The sequence below is a fragment of the Miniopterus schreibersii genome (assembly GCF_964146895.1).
Source record: "Miniopterus schreibersii genome assembly, chromosome: 9".
Lineage (NCBI taxonomy): Eukaryota > Metazoa > Chordata > Mammalia > Chiroptera > Miniopteridae > Miniopterus > Miniopterus schreibersii.
Genome location: NC_138118.1, coordinates 12,482,058 through 12,499,788, shown reverse-complemented (window position 1 = coordinate 12,499,788; position 17,731 = coordinate 12,482,058). Strand labels below are relative to the sequence as shown.

Below are 17,731 nucleotides of genomic sequence, written 5' to 3'. Positions count from 1 at the left end.
CTTCTCATAAATTGCTCTTTCAAATCCAATACTTTCTTCTTTCTAAAAAAAGAGTGCAAATGCTATACATATTTTCCCCATCCAAGGTCTTTTCTCTATGTATAGACTTAGGAGAGCAGCGTTGCTGAGAGGTCTCAGTGCTAGTCTTTTTATATGGAAAGGGCCAGTTTAAAAATTGCTCTTCTGTCCCTCAGTGCCTCATTTCCTCTGCTGACCCTCAGAGTATTTTCCCATGCTTGGTTTTATCCTATTGCATCTCATTTCCCTCCAGACGCCCTCCCCGGACTGATCGGACACTAAGCTAAGGATCTGCTGTAAGTTCTTGCTCTGGCATGTGGAGTTCCCAGAAGCTCCCGTAGCCATTGTGGAGAATCCAAGGAACCAGGGTTCAGTCCCGTCTCGGTCACATGACACTGTAACCTTCTCAGACCCTCTATTATCTGCCAGACTACGGTCATCAAGCCTACCGTGTGTGGTTGTCAGAGATTAAACAAGAGAGTGATCGTACTCCTAACCTATACCCTTATGTACAATTATATGCGTCTTAGGGCCTCCCTCCCTCACATCTCACCCAGACCAGTGGACGGGTAGGGATGGCAGGTGCCTCTGAGCAAGAGGTGTCCCTCCCGCTGTCCTCAGTTCTCACCTCCAGCCTTCCCTGTCCTCTCTGCCTCATCTCAGTCCGGCTGTGTGTGTTGTAACAGTTCCACGGCGCTGTTGACCTGATGGAAGGTACTAGAGTTGAGAGCATCGGCAGGTTTTTCTGCTGAGATGGTGGCACCTCCTTTCCCTCTGAGGTTGATTTGTCCAGCTTGGGGTCATGAGTTGTGAGGAAACCTAAAGATCCATATGGTCTGACAGGGAAGCTGAGCAGCAAGGAGAAGCTGGGTCACCGGACGGCCTGCAGGCGCCCTTGCTTCTCAGACTGTCGTCCTCCACCCTGCTGGGGGGGGTCTTTCTGCATCACACGTGTCGTCATGTCCAACTTCTCTCTGAAATCCTCCGTCTTCACATTCCTCCGCATCCACCACAGAATTAGTCCCAAGTGCCAGGGTGTCACCTGAAGCGAGGTTGTCCCATCCCCTGGAGAGTTAGGAAAATAATGACAGTGTGGGGAGTTTGAGTTTCTCATAAAAGAAAGAGATTATTTCTTTTCTACTTGAGGAGTATTGAAATATCTTCTTTCATTAAGTCCTGGTAATAATAGATAATTGTTTAGTCTCACAACCTGTGCAAAAGACAGGCTGACAGCTCTCCGCAGCCTCTCCCTCCACCGCTTTGTCCACCTGCGCAGAGAAGTCACATCATCAGGCCTGACAGCAAGGTCCTTCGTGAGCTGGCCCCGCTTCCCCTGCTAACGCCTGCCCCCCAATACCCCGTGCACTCCAGTGAGAGAGAAACCATTGGCCGCCCCCAGTACCATGTTCCTCCTCCTCCCCCGCACTCACACCCCGTTTCCTTTACTCATCCAGTACTCCTTTCTCTTGTTCGCCTCTTCATTCACGTCTCCTCCACAAAGCCCTGCCCGCCTGCTCTAAGAAGTCTCCAGCCCTCCTGTTTGCGGTCTCAGAGTCTCCTTTGTACCTTTATTAAGCTGCTGTCACATAACTGCAATTACATGGCTACTGTCACACCAGACTCTGCATCTCCGGGGAGCAAGGACGATGTTTTACTCACGTCTGTGCCCACAGTACCTACCGTAGACTGCTTGATGCGTAATTGATGCTTGAATATTTGTTCAGCAAATAAACAAATGAAAAAGAATTTTTAAAAGTACTGAATAAGCTGCAGAGAGTCATGAGACATAGCCTTTGTCGTCACGAAGGCCGCATTCTGGAGCAGTTAATAAATAGGCATTATGGTACATCCATACAGTTGAGTCCTCTGCAGCCTCTGAGAATGAGGCAGGTCAGTGTGTACTGAAGTGGAACCATCTCCAAGATATACTTTTGAGTGGAAAAGCAAAGTGCAGTGGAGCATGTAAACACCATTTCTCTAAATGCCGTGCGTGTGTGCACACACACAGTCACGCACAGCTGTGCTTGTACGGGTATAAAATGTATTCAGAAGGATACCCGGGACACTAGTGACAGTGACTGTCTCCAGAAAAGGAAACAGGGTGGGTGACCAGCAGACAGGGGTGGGAGAGACTTTGCACTGTGTGCTTTTTGTACCTTTTGTTTTTGTTTGTTTTTTCGTGTTGTTTGCTTATTTAACAAACACTTGTATATTATGTGCCAGCCACTATTCTAAGCACTTTATAGATACTAACTCACTTAATCCTTCCAGCACCTCTATGAGTAGGAACTATCTATATCCTCACTTTATGGATGAGGAAACTGAGGCCCAGAAAGGTTAAGTAACTTCCAAGATTGCACAGGTAATAAGTAAATACCTGACAACTTTCGTTATTATACCACCAGGTCAAAAAGAACTTCTTCTTTTAAGAAACAGACACTAACCCGAATGACACATGTTAAATGGGTGACCCATGCAGTGAGTAACAGAAGGAAGAAATCACTCGATGGTTTCACAGAGGACAGAGGATGTCCACGGCCTGGAAGGGCCGTTGGGCTTCGGAATCACAGACAGAGGCAGACAGCACTGGGTGTGCTCGAGGAACGCTGAGTAGCGCGACGTGGCTTAAACGGCAGGCTGATGCAGCGGAAGGTGGGAGGAAAGTGGAATAGGGGCCAGGTCTTTAAAAGGCCCTGGATATTGGGGTTTGGACTTAACCCTTTACCACTAGCGAACACACAAGCTGTTGTAGTTGCAACTGTGGTTGAAGTGGAGGTTGGTCTGGAGTTAAAGATTGTGAGAGGCTGCAATAGGAAGCCTTTGTAACAACCCAGTGAGAAGTGAGTAAGATCTGTGATAATGAGTGGAAAGAAGAAGTGAATATAAAAGATGTTATAATGACAGACCTGGTGGCCATCATCAAAAGAGATGGCGGAGCGGAAACTCAAAAGTACTGACGTTTTGAGGTTTTGTAAACTACACTTCCATTAAGCAAAATTTGGAAGTCAGGGAGGCGACCTGATAAGGGCACCTGGTAGAAATGTCTGCAAATCAGAGAAAATGAAGCTTTGACCTGTTAAGAGACCAGATCTTGAGAGAGAAAGGATGTCTCATGTGCAGATAAGACTTTGGAAGCAGAGACAGAACAAAGAGCCGATGCCTGACTGGCAGGAATGCCTGAAGGGGGCAGACAGGGCAGGAGCCTGGAAAAAATCAGAAGAACTGGGGGAGCTGGGAGAGGAGTATAAACAACGGGGCTCATCGGGAGTTGACTTTAGGATGGAAAACTGTCAAGGGGAAAAGTACTAAGCAAAGGCCATTGTGTTGTCCACTAGGATGTCGTTGGTCACCTTTTAAAATATAGTTTCAGACCAAATGGAGGCTTTAAAGGACAGATAGTGAGTACAAATGGTTTTTCTAGAAATTTAACAATGAAAGGAGAAGAGAAATTCTGAGAGGGGGAGTGAACACAGGATCACAAAGGTTTGGGGTTTGTTGTTTGGCTTTGTTTCGTTTTCAGAATGAGAGATGTGAGATGTTTGAAGGCGGATATGAAAGAGCCAGTGAAAGGGGTAGGCACCAGACAGGGAACGGAAAACAAAACTGAACCCCAGCAGGGCCCTATAGGCATTGGGAGGGGTTGGGATCGAAGGTGTAGAGTTAACCTTAGGAAAAGAAAGAAAAGAAACCCTTCTTCTGAGTGGAGAGGGATGGATTAATAAAACACCGAAAGCCGTTGCAGTGCACAGGACACGATACCTCATACGGTGGCGAAGGAAGGAGTAACGTGTGGCGGGTCAGAGTACAAGGACAGTTAGCTGTTGACTCCCCATTGTCACACAGCAAGTGTCCTACCATATCCCTCGATGTCATCCTCAGACCTAACCTGGAATATAACATTATTTATCTCATTGGGTAAATGGAGAAACTGAAGTCCGGACGGGTCAACAAATATCCAAGGATTCCTGTCTGTCTGCACCAGAGAAGGAGAGAGAAGCTGAGGATTGCAGGTCATCGTCATTAGCCCCTTCCCTTCATGCGCCAGTCTCCCGCTCAGAGCTGTATCAGAACCGCTTTGCTCTGCACGGAGATATTTTATTCCTAGTTCCTCCCCTCCTTTTACGCTGTGCGCCGTCACTAAGCGAGATCTCCGATCTCCTGACTGCTGGCCCCTCTCTCATTCATTCCTTTTTATTTATTCAGCACCACTACCTGCCCCTTTTCCGGCCCAGGGGCAACAAGGAAAGATACAGAGTCCAACGCTGTCTCATGAAGCCTGTATTCTAGGAAGGGGTCGGGGCAAGTATGTGTTTATGTAAGCACGTACTCTCTCCCAGCCTCTGTTCTTCATCATCTGATCCTTGTAAGCACCCCATCTTACTATTTTCTTTCTCATAAAGAAAGTAAGGCACAGAGAGATTAGTGTAGCCCAAGATCATACAAATAGGCAGAACCCAGGCCCTGGCTTCTGAGCCCATGATCTTAACCACTGTCTTATGCTGTATCTCTAACTTTATACATATATTTATAAAAGACATATTTACAATATTTTTGGAAATATACATTTTTAGATGGAGGTGACTGCTAAAAACAAAAGTAAAGCTCAGAGAAATGTCAAAGCTTCGCAATGATGGGCAGGTATCATTTCAGATAAGGCGGTCAGGGAAAACCTCACTTACAGATAAGCTGACAGCCAAAACTGGACCGAATCTCTTTTAATCTCTTTTCCTCCAACCTTCTGCCCCTTTAATCCCATTTGATGCTCTTTTCTGATTTCCTTTCAATTGGCTTATGGTATAAAGCAATCCACAACTATGAAGTACAACAAAGACAGAGATTTTCATCACCTCCTTGTCTTATAACTGGCACTTTTCTTTACAGGAAGGAAGGAAGTGCTCTGATTCCATACCCTTAGCCCCCCACGTACAGCCTCATGGACCAATTCTACCAGTACTGTTCTAGAGTTTCTCCCAGCTATGGGACATCGGAGGCTGGACATTCTTCAGACAAATACACTTGGGCTCCTCTGGAGTCCTTGACAGCATTTCTCTTCCTTTGTCGCTGTTCAGGGCCCTTCCCTGTTTGGTAACATTTGCCATTTCCACTGCTTTATATGTCTTTGCACATTGAGTTATTAAGTTAGGTCAGTTATAAGCCAGTGTCCTAAGCATTCGCCAGCTGCTTTCTCTTCTGAATTTGTTGATTTCCCTCCATCGTTCCCCTTGGTTTATTTCTCAGCGTGTGTCCTATCAGGGGGAGCCATTCCAAGTAAATTCGTTTTGCTAGTAACATTTGTTTTTAGAGGCACTGTATAAAATGTCTCACTGACATCCAAATATACATCATCCACAGTGGTCTTTTCATCTCCCAAGTTCACATTACTGCCCAAAGATCTCCATCACATTTGACAGAGCATTTGGGTCTTTAATTAAACCCTGCTGGATACTGTACATATTTCCATTAGCTCCTTCTGATTTAGTCTATTATTTTTCTAATTGACATCCTGAGTCACGTGTCCTTGGATCTCAGGTGGCTCATTTTGTAGCTTTGTTTTGTTCAGGTTTTCTCTCTTTCATAAATAACCTTAAAGGTTTAGTAAACACACAGAGTGTTTGCCATTGGGAACTACTGATTTGCATATGCTCACACTTTTCAAATAATCTGCTGATTTTTTGGTTTCTCTGCCAAAACCATTTTCCCTTCTGACCCTTCCATCCTAAAAGATATGGTCTTTTTTCTCAGCAAAGTAAAGAAATCTGTTATAACAATATAAAGACATACACTAGGGTTTTTAGATAGGACCGAGAGGTCAGGAGTCGGGGTTTGACTAAGCTGACTGGCTGAATAGCAGTCTTTGCATCTAGTACCCCCAGCAGTGGTCATGGCTGGCAGTGAACCCTGCACTCAACCACATCCAGTCCTTGACATCACGCATTTGTGAGCTGCTGGCCAAGGGGAGAGTCAGTGGCTCAAGAACAGAATCAACTGGCTTACCAGAGTCAGTCCCTTACCTTGACCTCATTGGCATAATGCTGCAGTGGTCGGGTTTTCCCTTCACAGCCATGCAGTCCATCCGTATCCACCCTGACCTTTCTCCCCAGATACAGGTGGGGAAAGATCCCCGTGTTGTAAATACAGAAACCCGACACCGTTACCCCTTCCCTTCTCCATCCCTTAAATACAGAAACCCAACACCGTTACCCCTTCCCTTCTCCATCCCTTAAATACAGAAACCCAACACCGTTACCCCTTCACTTCTCCATCCTGTCACTTACTCCGCTAGTCACCTGGAGCAGAGACCTTGGGCTCTGCACCTTGTCCTGGGCCCTCGGACTCTTTGGGGGTAGTGTGGGTAGGTAGGTTGGTTGGCACGCCCCAGATTTATCTTACTTTAAACGAAAGCATTTGCCTAGTGCCTTAGATGCCTTTGATCTGGGCTTGCATTGGACTTTTTTTAAGTGTAGATAAAAGAAGCTTCTTGCAACAAGGACTATACCTTAATATGTTATATTTGAATCTAAAATGTTATTAGAGCTTCCTAAGCACTAGTAATAATAATACTAGGTTGTCCTTTGAAGAAATTCTTTGCATTATTTATTGAAAAGTTGATAATTCCATTTCAGTTTTTTAAATTGATTTTAGAGAGAGAGGAAGGGGAAGGGAGAAAAAGAGAGAGAGAAACATTGATGAGTTGCCTTCCATACCCTCCCCAGTTGGGCACCAACCACAGCCCAGGTATGTGCCCTGACTGGGAATGGAACTGGCAACCCTTTGGTGCACCACATAACCCTCAACTAACTGAGCCACGCCAGCCAGGGCAGTAATTCCATTTCATTACTTCAAACTAAAAGCCATCAGGCATCTGAATTATTTTTATTCAGCAGATCTCAGCAGTTGTTTCCCAGATCACTAATTTGAGAAATATATAGTTTAGCAGATAATATCCAATAAGGGCCTTGTGCTAATTGGTAAACAACATGTAGATTTGAGGCCACCAGAGTGCATAATACTAGGTCCTTTTATCAACCTGAGCTATTAGATAATTTATTTTTTTAATGGAAAAGACTCTCTAAAGTGATATTTAGCACAGCACAGCTCTCCTTAACCTGGACTCACCTTTTGATAATCAAAAGAACATTTACCAGAGTCTGAGACAAACACAATTATGAAAGTAAAATGAAGGACCTAAATAAAAAATCGCAGAACAAGAGGGTAATTCTATTCACTCTTTCATATTTCATTATTTGATAACATCAGAAGATGAACCCATCAGAATTGCTTTGGCAAGTGCAAACAGAAATGGTCCTGATCAATATTTATTAAAGCCTTCAGAATGGAGAGGGAGCTGAGCAGACTTCTTAATGGGCTGAATAATTATTCATACAGTTGAGGTTTGACCAAAGGCAGTGCCCAGACCTAAGAGAGACAGTTTTAATTGTATTGAATTGAAAATGCAGATCTTCCTCCAGCCCTGTTGTAGAAAACTTAATTTAAAAAATTATCTGATGCAGCAGAGTGACATATGAATCCTTACGTTGTTAAAGAGGTCATTTCTACCCTAGTTCTTTATAAATTTAGAATGAGTTCCAAAGATGGGGGGCAAAGTTTGTAGCTAAGGGAACAAAAAGAAATTTTTTTCCCCTTTCAGCAACTGTTACTGAGTTTGGGTCAGGTCATCATCTCAAGGCATGGGTCTCAGAGGAATTCCTTGGTGTCCAGTGGTTGTTTTTTAAAGAGAAATGCGGCAAGGCTGTGGCTGCTGCTCTCAGAGATTCCAGGCTGCATTCCCGACAGGGCTGAGCACAGCTGCGTTCACTGTTAGCGTCGTCCCAGGAGCCCCCCAGTCCTGCTGCAGCAGGGGAGTCTCAGAACCAGACCAGCAGGGGGCCGCCGCTTAGGCACAGTGCCACTGACGAGGGACCATGGTGTGTGTGCGTGTCACTTGCTGTAAAGAAAATAGGGGTAAACCATCCATCAAGGAAGCCCGTGCGAGCCTTACAGCAGCATCCTAGGCTCTCTGCCTCCTGAGCGATCGCCGCCAGCCGAGGGGATTCTGCACTGACATTTCTGAGGACCACACTTCCCTTTTCTTTTGGAGCGTCCTGGTCACAACAGAAACCTGCCCAGTCTACTGTCAGAAGTGTTAAAAAGTAGGCCAGCATAGAATCTAACCCTCACTCCAGCCCTAACTCTCTAAAAAGTCTGTAGCTTTTCTCTACCTTGGTTTTCTCATTCCTAAAAAGTGAAGATAACTTCCACTATTTCAGATTTAGAATCTTCAGTCGTGTCTGTGATAAATGCAAAGCTTTTTGAAGGGGAAGACAAATGTTAGCGATTATAGTATATGTTTAATGAGCAGATTCATTCTTCAGGCACACAGGGTTTCTGTCCGGGTTATTTGGAAAGCACAGCAAGCGAAGTTTACGCTTGCTCATAATGTTTTTAAATCCGTCACTGCTGCACCTCGCAGCCATGGCTTGGGGAAAACCAGCGTCCGCCAATTCCGGTGGAAACCCATGATTCTAGAGGACCAGGCAGAGGATGCTGTAAAGGCTTTCCAATCCAAAAACGCCTTAAAGAGCATCCCTCTAACCTCTTTGTGTTTCATATGGGAAACAGAGGCCCAAGGAGCAGGTAGCATTTGCCCAAGGTCACACAGCTGGTAGCATTTGCCCAAGGTCACACAGCTGGTAGCATTTGCCCAAGGTCACACAGCTGGTTGGGGGGAATGAGAGACTTAACTAGAATCTGAGTGTGGTTGATCTCTTGAGTATGTATTTGCTTCTCTAAGTCTTTCCGCTATAACTACCTCTCAATTATTTATGGGGTGATTATCTAGTTTATAGATTATTCAGTTCCTTTCTTTTCTCTCTCTCCCTGCTTATTACCATATGTACCACCAAGTGAGCAAGAAAACCAGAGTTGAATGTTTTATCTGATAATTCGGGAGCCCATCTACTCCTGGCTTTTTATTTCAGTGCTCAAAATGCTGCAACTATTGGCTAAAAGGCATGCGGGGAGCTACAGTTAATGCTAAGCTATATTCGGGTCAGTTTTTCTTCTTTTGAAACTTACATTTAAGAGGTCGATTTCAGAGCCTAAGTGTCTTGTTGATATTAATTCTGTCTTTATCTCAGGAAGGACTAGATGAGAAAGTCTTAACAATGAAATTACTTAATTATGTCCCTTCCTTGAGGAAGTCATGAATCAGAAGAGCAGCCAACTTTTGGAAAGAAAGGTCACCTTGTCCATTACTAGCTTGAAGGGGCAAAAAGGGAGACATAAAGGGAGGTGACAAAATGAATGAAAAAGCTTTCCTGTAAGTCCCGAATGCTGAATTTACAATGTGACTTCATTATTTGGCCTAGGGAACTGAATTCCCAGATCAAGTCCAGTTATTCAAATATTACTGCAAAGTGGATAAATGAATCTTGAATTGCCACAATCCTGGCTTGTTTCATCACAATGGAAGGCAGACAGTTGAGTCAGTATGTGGATTTTATTAAATTCCTGTTTCTTAAATGATACTAAAAATGAATTAGCTATACAAGTGTTCTTTGAAATGAGTACTTTTGCTTTTTACAGTTTCAGATATTTCTGTATTCTGGCGGCTTTGGGGTGAGTCTAGAGTTCAGAGTCCTTCATTTGAGGCCTTAGACAAATAACTCATTCCGTAAAGTGCCATTTGCTTGTCTGTAAATCATGGATGACTGCAGTACCTACATCAAAAGGTTGATTGTGTCAATGCAGCTAAAAGTTAGATGTTATTATTAATATTACCATGTGGCCAAAGGGTGAGAGAAACCACAAGAGGGGAGCCACCTCTCACAGAATGTCCCACCCATCAGGGAGATGTAGAGCTCTGGTTTCCAACAGGAATTTGGTCCAGGTGGAGCAGCTGACCCTTTGATGTCATGGGCTATGGAGAGACTTGCTCCACAAGTCATGAGCCAAAAAGGGTCTAAATTGAATGTATGTTCAGGTGTCCCGTCCTGGCAGCTTTGTCAAGTGCTGTCCCCTAAACCATGGTGCCTGCCTCGGAAGCCGTGGCTGCTGATTTAATCCTTAATGATGAAAGATCAAGCTTGCGTTTTCCTGAGGCCTCAATAAGTGCTGGTAAATTATTTACCCCAATTGGGCTGCATGGTTTCATTTCAGTGTGGCTGTGTTGATCATAGAAGCTCACTCTAATTGTATAGTTTGGGGCCTTTTCTGTTTTCTCCTAAGGGCACCTGGTAGCACCCTTTCCCCCCTCCAAGTATCGTTGCTGCTGTGCTGATTGAGTACAGTCCTTGCGACTGGGTACTATTCTGAAAGATGAATGAAATTCATTCTCTCTTTAAATATTTATGCTTCTTTATGATCTAATATATCATCGTGGTTATGGGGATTTTTTTCCCTAACTATAGAAAATACACCATCAGTTACCTGACAATTTTGTTTAATAACTCAGCTTCGCAATTCTGAGCACTGTTTATCCGAGGCCCTTGAGGACTCCTGTAGTCTCTCAGTCCCCTTCCAAGTGTCATTCTGGGATTTATAAAGGTCTTCATTGTTCAGAGGATACTGAAACATTAAGGCCTTAAGTGGCATGCGCTTTATCACTTGTCACACGGAAGGACCCTGGACTAGAAGTCCAGGCATCTTCTTTTTGTTGTTTGCTCCCAGCGTGGAACAGCGGTCCCTGTAGAAAACCAGCCACTTACCCCTGGAAACAGTTCACCAGATTTTTTCAAGAGAAATCTAATTTAATGTGGTCTGATGGGTTCAGCATTACTTCTTAAGATAGATGAGACTATCAACATCATAATACATAGAAACCCAGTTCTTTAGGTTTCATCTCTTGAAAAGCATCACAACCCACTTATTGCTCTGTCTCCTTCCCTAATGCTATTAGGTCCTTGGCTCAAGGAGACGGGAATGTTCTGTATCTCCTCCCACACCAGCAGCCCCTGGCTCGGCCTTCTGGCTGCCTCAGGCCTCTGGGAGTGAGAGGCCTGGGAAGGGGCCTCAGGAGCCTGTACTTAACACACGCTTCCGGGTACTCTGCAGTTGAGAACCTCCAGTGCAGAGCTGTCCAGTCCTTTCTAGCATTGGGAGAAACACAAGGTCCCAGGTCTGTCATTCCATTTGGTAAATCTAGACTTGGACAGGTGTTCTTCTTGAGCAATTTTAAAATGTGTGCTTAATTCTGAAAATGGGCAGTCTCTGGCTCACCTGTGCATCTAAGGGAAACAGAATTAGATCAGGAGGGGCCTCATTTATCAAATAAGGAGGAAGCCAGAGGGTAAATATGATGCCTTTTCCTATACCATCAGGTTTTTTTAAAAAAATTACATTTTTATTTTTAATTTTTTAATTTTAATTTAATTTAATTTAATTTAATTTTTTTATTTGAGCCAAACTGGCGACATATGCCAAGAGCAAGGTCTCAAATGTTCATCTCTCTGGAATACTTTTTTTTAATTTAATTTCTCTTTATTGTTGAAAGTATTACAGGTGTCCCATTTTTCCCCCCATTGACTCCGTCCACCTCACTCCCACCCCCTCGCCAGGCCTTCACCCCATTATTGTCTGTGTCCATAGGTTATGCATATATGCACATAGCTTCCTTGGTTAATCTCTTCCCACCCCCCTTCCCTCTTCCCTCTGAGATACCATCTGTTGCTTGAATGAGTTTGCAGGTAGGGAGGGACAGGGTCTTCGGGAATCACCAGGGTGGGGCAAAAGGCATGAGTCAGGTTGAGGGAGATTCAGAGAAGGTGCCTGCCTGCCCACTCAGCAGGGGGAGGGCTCGTCAAAGGAGCAATGGCCTCTGCCAGATCCTCTGTCTGTGAGAAAGCTGCCCCTCCAGCTCTCACCCTGATTTCAGGCAAGTTAATTCCTCCCCAAATGTCTTGGGTTCCTTTCAAGCTGCTGCCCAGGGCTGGAGCTCACAGGGAGTGTCTGAGTGAGTCCATGCACAGGCCCTTTAGGAGGAACTGCCTGGGCCTCCAGCAGCCTCCGAGTCACTCAGCCTCAATCCCTACTGATTTTTACAGCCCAAAGTTGTGGGGACTTCTCTTCCCAGCCCTGGAACCCTAGACTGGGGGGCCTCATGTGTGGCTGGACTCCTTGCTCCTCTGGGAAACCTTCACCGACCAAGATATCCCTCCTGGTTTTACCCCTCGGCACCAGGGTGTGGGACTGCGACTGTCTCGATGATTCAGCCCAGATTCTGCCCCGCCTCTCCACCCCGCCTACCGGTTTCAATGTGCTTCTTCAGTTCCCTTCAAATTAGTATTTTTAAATTACAACATATTTATTGTGGAGTAAGAGTAGTTCGTGTGGATTTTATGCTTAACATGAAGCTTCAAAAAAGTTCCTGACTGTACCAATATTGGGTCCCAGACCTCTGGAAGTTAGAGTTCACACGTCTCTCCTATCGGAAGTGCCTCTGTCTACATTCAAGGTTACCCCAGAGTAGTGATGCCTAAAGACGTGGTTCCATGAGGTTAAACCGAACACTCACTTGAAGCCACTGCAGAGAATTAGCCCCACGAGGACCCTCCACAAGGATGCTGAATGAGTTGCTGCCAGGAGTCACTCATAAACTTGCCATCCAAGATGAGCACTACCCATTCCTGCAACTTTCTAGGATATAGTCACAAGAGAAGTATTTCTCCTATTAAAAAAAAAAAAAAAATTAAAAAAAAAATTTATTAATTAGAAAAGGAGTGGGCAGAGCAGGAAAGGGAGACAGCCATGTGAGAAGACATGTCAGTGCTCTTACTGCCCACAGCCGCATTATAGCAGCAATTCATGAACTATCCCTGAAACTTTGGGACCCCCAGGACGCCTTCCTTACTGCAAAGATAGCTTAGCTCTCCCCTAGGACATCCTTCTTCCAAGATGTTCCTGAAGAAGGAGAAACAAATCCATGGCCCCCAGCCCAGTAGTACAAGATTTCTGAGCACATGGTCCGCATAGACTCGCAAGATCCCTTCTTCCCTTCACCCCCTGAGTTGCCTTGAACCCACTGCCTTGTTGTGTCCCCTCAATCCTGGCCAAGTGGTTCCCCTCCCAGACCATTCTATGTACCGTGTCTCATTAATCTTCCAGATCAACTCGGAATGGCAGCTCCGCTCAGAACAGAGCCTTGGGAATGGGGAAGGGCGGCCACTTACCTAGCCTGATGTCAGACTCTCTACCTTTTGACTTCAACTGCCTTTTCCTGCAGCTCCCATTACTCAGCTGCCCTTCCCAGGCTACCCAGGTCCTCTTCCCTGCCTTTGCTAATGTTCTTTTCTGTCCCTACATCGAGAATTTCCTCCCTGGAAACCGTGCCTGACAATGTCCCACCCGTGTGGAGTCTTCCTTGACCCTTCACGCCCCCCAGCGTGGTGTGAGTTCCCCTTCCTCTGCCATAAATTCACAGCACTAACACCTCCGTGTGGCACAGGGGACTCCCGCTCCTCTTGACTGAGCGTCAGAAACCCGGGTTCATATCCCGGCACAGCCACCCAGTATCTCTGTGACACTGGGCACGTCCTCTCACTTCTCTGTGCCTTCAGTCTCCCTGTCTGAGAAAGGGGAATAATAGCTCACTAGGTGCCGTGAGGGCCAATGACAGTACATGGAATTAACTTGTCAGCAGAAACACAATTGTTATTTCTCTGCTTTTCCTTACCTCTCCTGCTTGACTCTCAGCATCATATACGGCTGTTACCATTATTGCATCACTATTAATACATTATTAGTATTATTACACTTTTAATAACAGCTAATGTTTATGGAGCACGTATAATTGTGTTGGGCACCATTCTACGAGTTTTATTTGGATGAATTAATTTTCCCAATAACCCTAAGAGGCAAGTGCTGTTCTTACCCCACTGGATGGAGGAGACCATGGGCTGCACAGAGCCTGCAGTGACTGAGTGAATGAGTGGGGACCGAATGGGACAGAAGCGGCTGGCAGTGCCTGCCCGATGACTGTTTCTCCTTCTTGGTTTTGTACCCTACTGCTCTTTCTTTGGAGGTAAATGCGAACTTAGGAGACAGTTTTAATTGAACTTTGAAAGATGTGAGGTCTCCCTGGGCCTTCCCTTATTGTCATGAAGGGAGCTCCTGCGGGCTCCAGGGGGACAGAGATTGGGTCTGTCTTGCTCTGCGGTAGAGTCACAGGGCCCGGGACAGTGCCTAGTGGTCGGTAAGTGTTTGGGGAATAAGTAAACCAGGTGATGGAGGACCAGCAGATTCGTCCCCCGCAGCCCCACCGACACCGCCGGCACGAGGTGGTGAGCCGTGTCCTGTCTCCCTCCCGCAGGCAGTACTACGAGATGCTGTACAACACGGCCGATGAGCTCCTGAACCTGGTGGTGGACCAGGGCGTGAAGTACACGGAGCTGGAGTACATCCACGCCCTGACCTTGCTGCACCGCAGCCAGACGGGGGTGGGGGACCAGACCACCCAGAACATGAGGCTGCAGCGGCTCAAGGAGATCATCTGTGAGCAGGCGGCCATCAAGCAGGCCACCAAGGACAAGAAGATAACCACGGTGTAATGGGGCCTGCGTGGGGTCGGGGGGGGGGGGGGGGCGTTTCTGTTTACTTAGTCATACTTCTTTCTTTGGCATGTTATTAGGTATATTCTGAGCTTAGTTTTCTCTACACTGATGCTTTCATGGAGAGAAGGTGTAAGGATTTTTCTCTCTTTAGTTTTGGCTTTTCACATAAACTCCAAAGGGAGCTTGCAGTACAGAAGGTTTTGATTTAACATCTGCTTTAGTGCAGTGGATTCCAAAGGGACTCGGGTGGGACAGGGAGGAGGGTTGTGTCAAATTGGACTCTGAAAAAATGAATGCACGAGTAGTAATGCCCAACAGTTTTTGGAAAGCAGACTGCTACCTAACTTTCCGTCTCTTCCTAAATCTGCTTCATAGGGTCTCTTACATGAACAGTGGGATTTTTACTCGCTTAGCCTTGTCAGTTTATAATTCAGTGAAATAAGTGTATGCTTGTGCGTTGCTTTCTGTCTGATTGCCAAGATCAAATGAGGGGCTTCTCAGCAGGATGGAGCTCTCGACAAATGTCCCTGACCAGAACAGGGCCCCTTCGAGGCTGGGAAAGGTCCTTTCGTGTCAATCCCTGGGACGGTCTTATATGCAGTAGCTCATGCACAGGCTATGAGTTAGTCTGTAACCTTTTCGTTTTTATTTTTGCCATATCAAAACCAAGAGCCATCAAGTTAATGAACAAAATGGCAGAATGAAAGGAGATTCAGTCGTCTTGATTTTATTCCCCTGAACTTCCCAAAAGAAAATAATGGCTGGAGAACTTTGCATCTCAGTGGACACACTGTCTGGGCGTGACCGATTCTTAGGTGCTCGTTTACCCTCCTTAGGCGCCCCTCTGTCTTTCTCACCCGAGAAAGGAGTAGCCCCAGTCTGCTCAGCAGAGGGCTAGGAGGAGGGGGCCTCCTCTGTTACTCGCCAGCCGAATCCGTTTCCAAAGTGCTCCTGGGCGGTGTGAGCGCTCACTGCTCCTCGCCACTGTCCCGGGTCCCCAGGTGCTGACGGAGACACACCTTGAGAACAGGTGGGAGGGAGAGCAGGAGGGACTTCTACCGCATGTCGTCATGACTCACACCCTAATGGTCCAGAATTTGACACCTGATTGTGTAACCTTGGTCTTGGTGGAAAAAAAGAAAATTAAAGAGTTTGAGAAGCTTAACTGTTGTGTGTTGTTTCTCTTGCATTCTTTATTTTTTATTCGGCAGACATTTCCTTAGACCATATATGTGCCAGATGCTGGTAGGTGTGGGCTGACACTACACAGTGAGGACACTCTTATCATCTTTAATAGGACAGAGTATGAGAGCCGGACTGCGCTCCCACAGCCCCAACCCTTGAGGTAGCCAGTCACCCAGAAACTGGTGAGGGGAGACCCTCCACCTGGAACACTGCCCCCTCTGAGTGGCCTCCGTCACAGGCGTCCCAGCTCCTCTCCAGGACCTCCTTGTCTGAAATATTTTCTCAGCCTGACAGTCACTAATTCATGTCTCAGATAGCCTGGGAAGAAACCCGCAATTACAGCCAAGTTGAATTGGCAACTGATCCTGATAATCCCCTGTCAGGTCATATCCATGGGTATCTCGGCACTAATGCATTCACTCACTCAGCCAGTCAGAAGGCATAACTGCCCGTCACAGCTCGGTGACACAGGATTCATGCAGTGGCAAGCAAGAGACGGTCCCTTGTCACATAGAGCTTGTACTTCACCCTGATGGAGAGTCATACGACTTCTGCTCTGATACTGTCCTCCCCAGAGTCCCTATGTCCTTCCCAGTAGGCCACAGCTATCCTTTCATTTAGGAAGACATCTCATGGGATTGAAGACTGACATCTTCAGCCCAGCCTTCTGCTGCTTTCTCCTGAGCTTTGCCCTCTGGCAGCTCGAACTGTGCATCTCACTGTTCACTGTCCCCTCCCTGGCTACACAGAGCCTGAAGTTCCCCTTTACTGTTTGTTGATGGAAGAATGGGTTCCTGCCTCGCAGGCTCTGAATGGACCAAGGCCGTTGCCTTCAGGATCCCTGCTCTGAAGCATCACTGTGGCTGCCTCCCCAGGGCCAGGGCACAGACATTCCACATTTAGAAAGAGGGTGACAGGACTCAGGCAAGCTAGACTCACTCCACTGGGGGCTGATCTGAGAAGACCAGCAAAACGGCTCTCCTCCGGGCAGGATACAGAAACGAGGAGCATCCTGAGCAACAAGGTTTTGCTTCAGAGGCAAAGTGTGAGCGGAGTACACGCTCCTGGGAGCAGTTGTCATAATGTGGCAGGATGCAAAAAACCGGCCGAACTGGAGGGAGGGAAATGAGGTTCCAGGAACAAGAAAACAAAGAATGAGTGGGCTCAGCGCAGGTCCTGCGTCTCTCCCAGTTAGGCCCAGTTGTTATAAGACGTACATAATAAGCGTGTGGCCAGATGTGGAACGCAGCAGAGTCTTTTCCCGGAATGGAAGCTGGGGTGAGGTGTGCACAGCTGGGCACAGTGGGTGTCCCCACTGGCCGAGGGAGGAGGCCGCCTGGAACTTGCAGAGGTGCAGGAAGAGGCAGCCACGGGTTCGCACCTGAGAACAGCTCATCCAGCGGGGCTGGGGTGTAACGAGAGCTGATTACCAAGAGCGCAATGAGATGCAGAAGCCACTGGAACTGAGCTGGAAACATCTTTAAAAAGATGACAACCCCAGAAAAGCTTCTGCTAACAGCTAGGTGTGACTGTGAGGAAGCGAGGAAAGTGCGTTGTTTAAGAAGTTGCTTTAACATACCTAGGCCAAAGTCTGTGATCAGAAATACTGCCAGGACACACTCGCACCTGGAGCCGGCGTCCCTGGGGCCCGAGAAAGCAATGGCCTGTAGAAGCTGCACGTGTACTTTTTAATTGTGTAGACAGCGTATGTGCGTTCACACATTGAGAAGAAAAGCAAGGGGGCTCGGCGCTGCGGGCGAGTGTAGTGCCCACTACACTCCACCCCGTTTACAAACACAGCCTCCGATTCCCGCTGACTTCGCAGAGATACCCCAGAAGGAGAAAAGCTGGCGATCTCACCCCCCTCTTACCCACGAGGCTGAGTTTTCTGTCTCAGGATTTACTTACTGTGGGAGACCAGGAAAGCGTTAAAGCACCAGGGCCTGGTTTTCGTTGTTTTATTTTATGATTGCCATTGCACC

General features: G+C 46.6%; 1 protein-coding gene across 1 annotated transcript in view; it reads left to right on the top strand.

The window, feature by feature from the left end:
• The window catches only part of EXOC4 (exocyst complex component 4), a 643,225-nt gene extending 627,497 nt beyond the window's left edge, over positions 1 to 15,728 (top strand). Inside the window, exon 18 of the mRNA XM_081147994.1 lies at positions 14,324 to 15,728. Within this exon, the coding sequence (XP_081004120.1) occupies positions 14,324 to 14,561 (238 nt within the window). The 3' untranslated portion in view covers positions 14,562 to 15,728. The remainder of the gene's footprint in view (positions 1 to 14,323) is intronic.
• Positions 15,729 to 17,731: the final 2,003 nt, after the last annotated feature.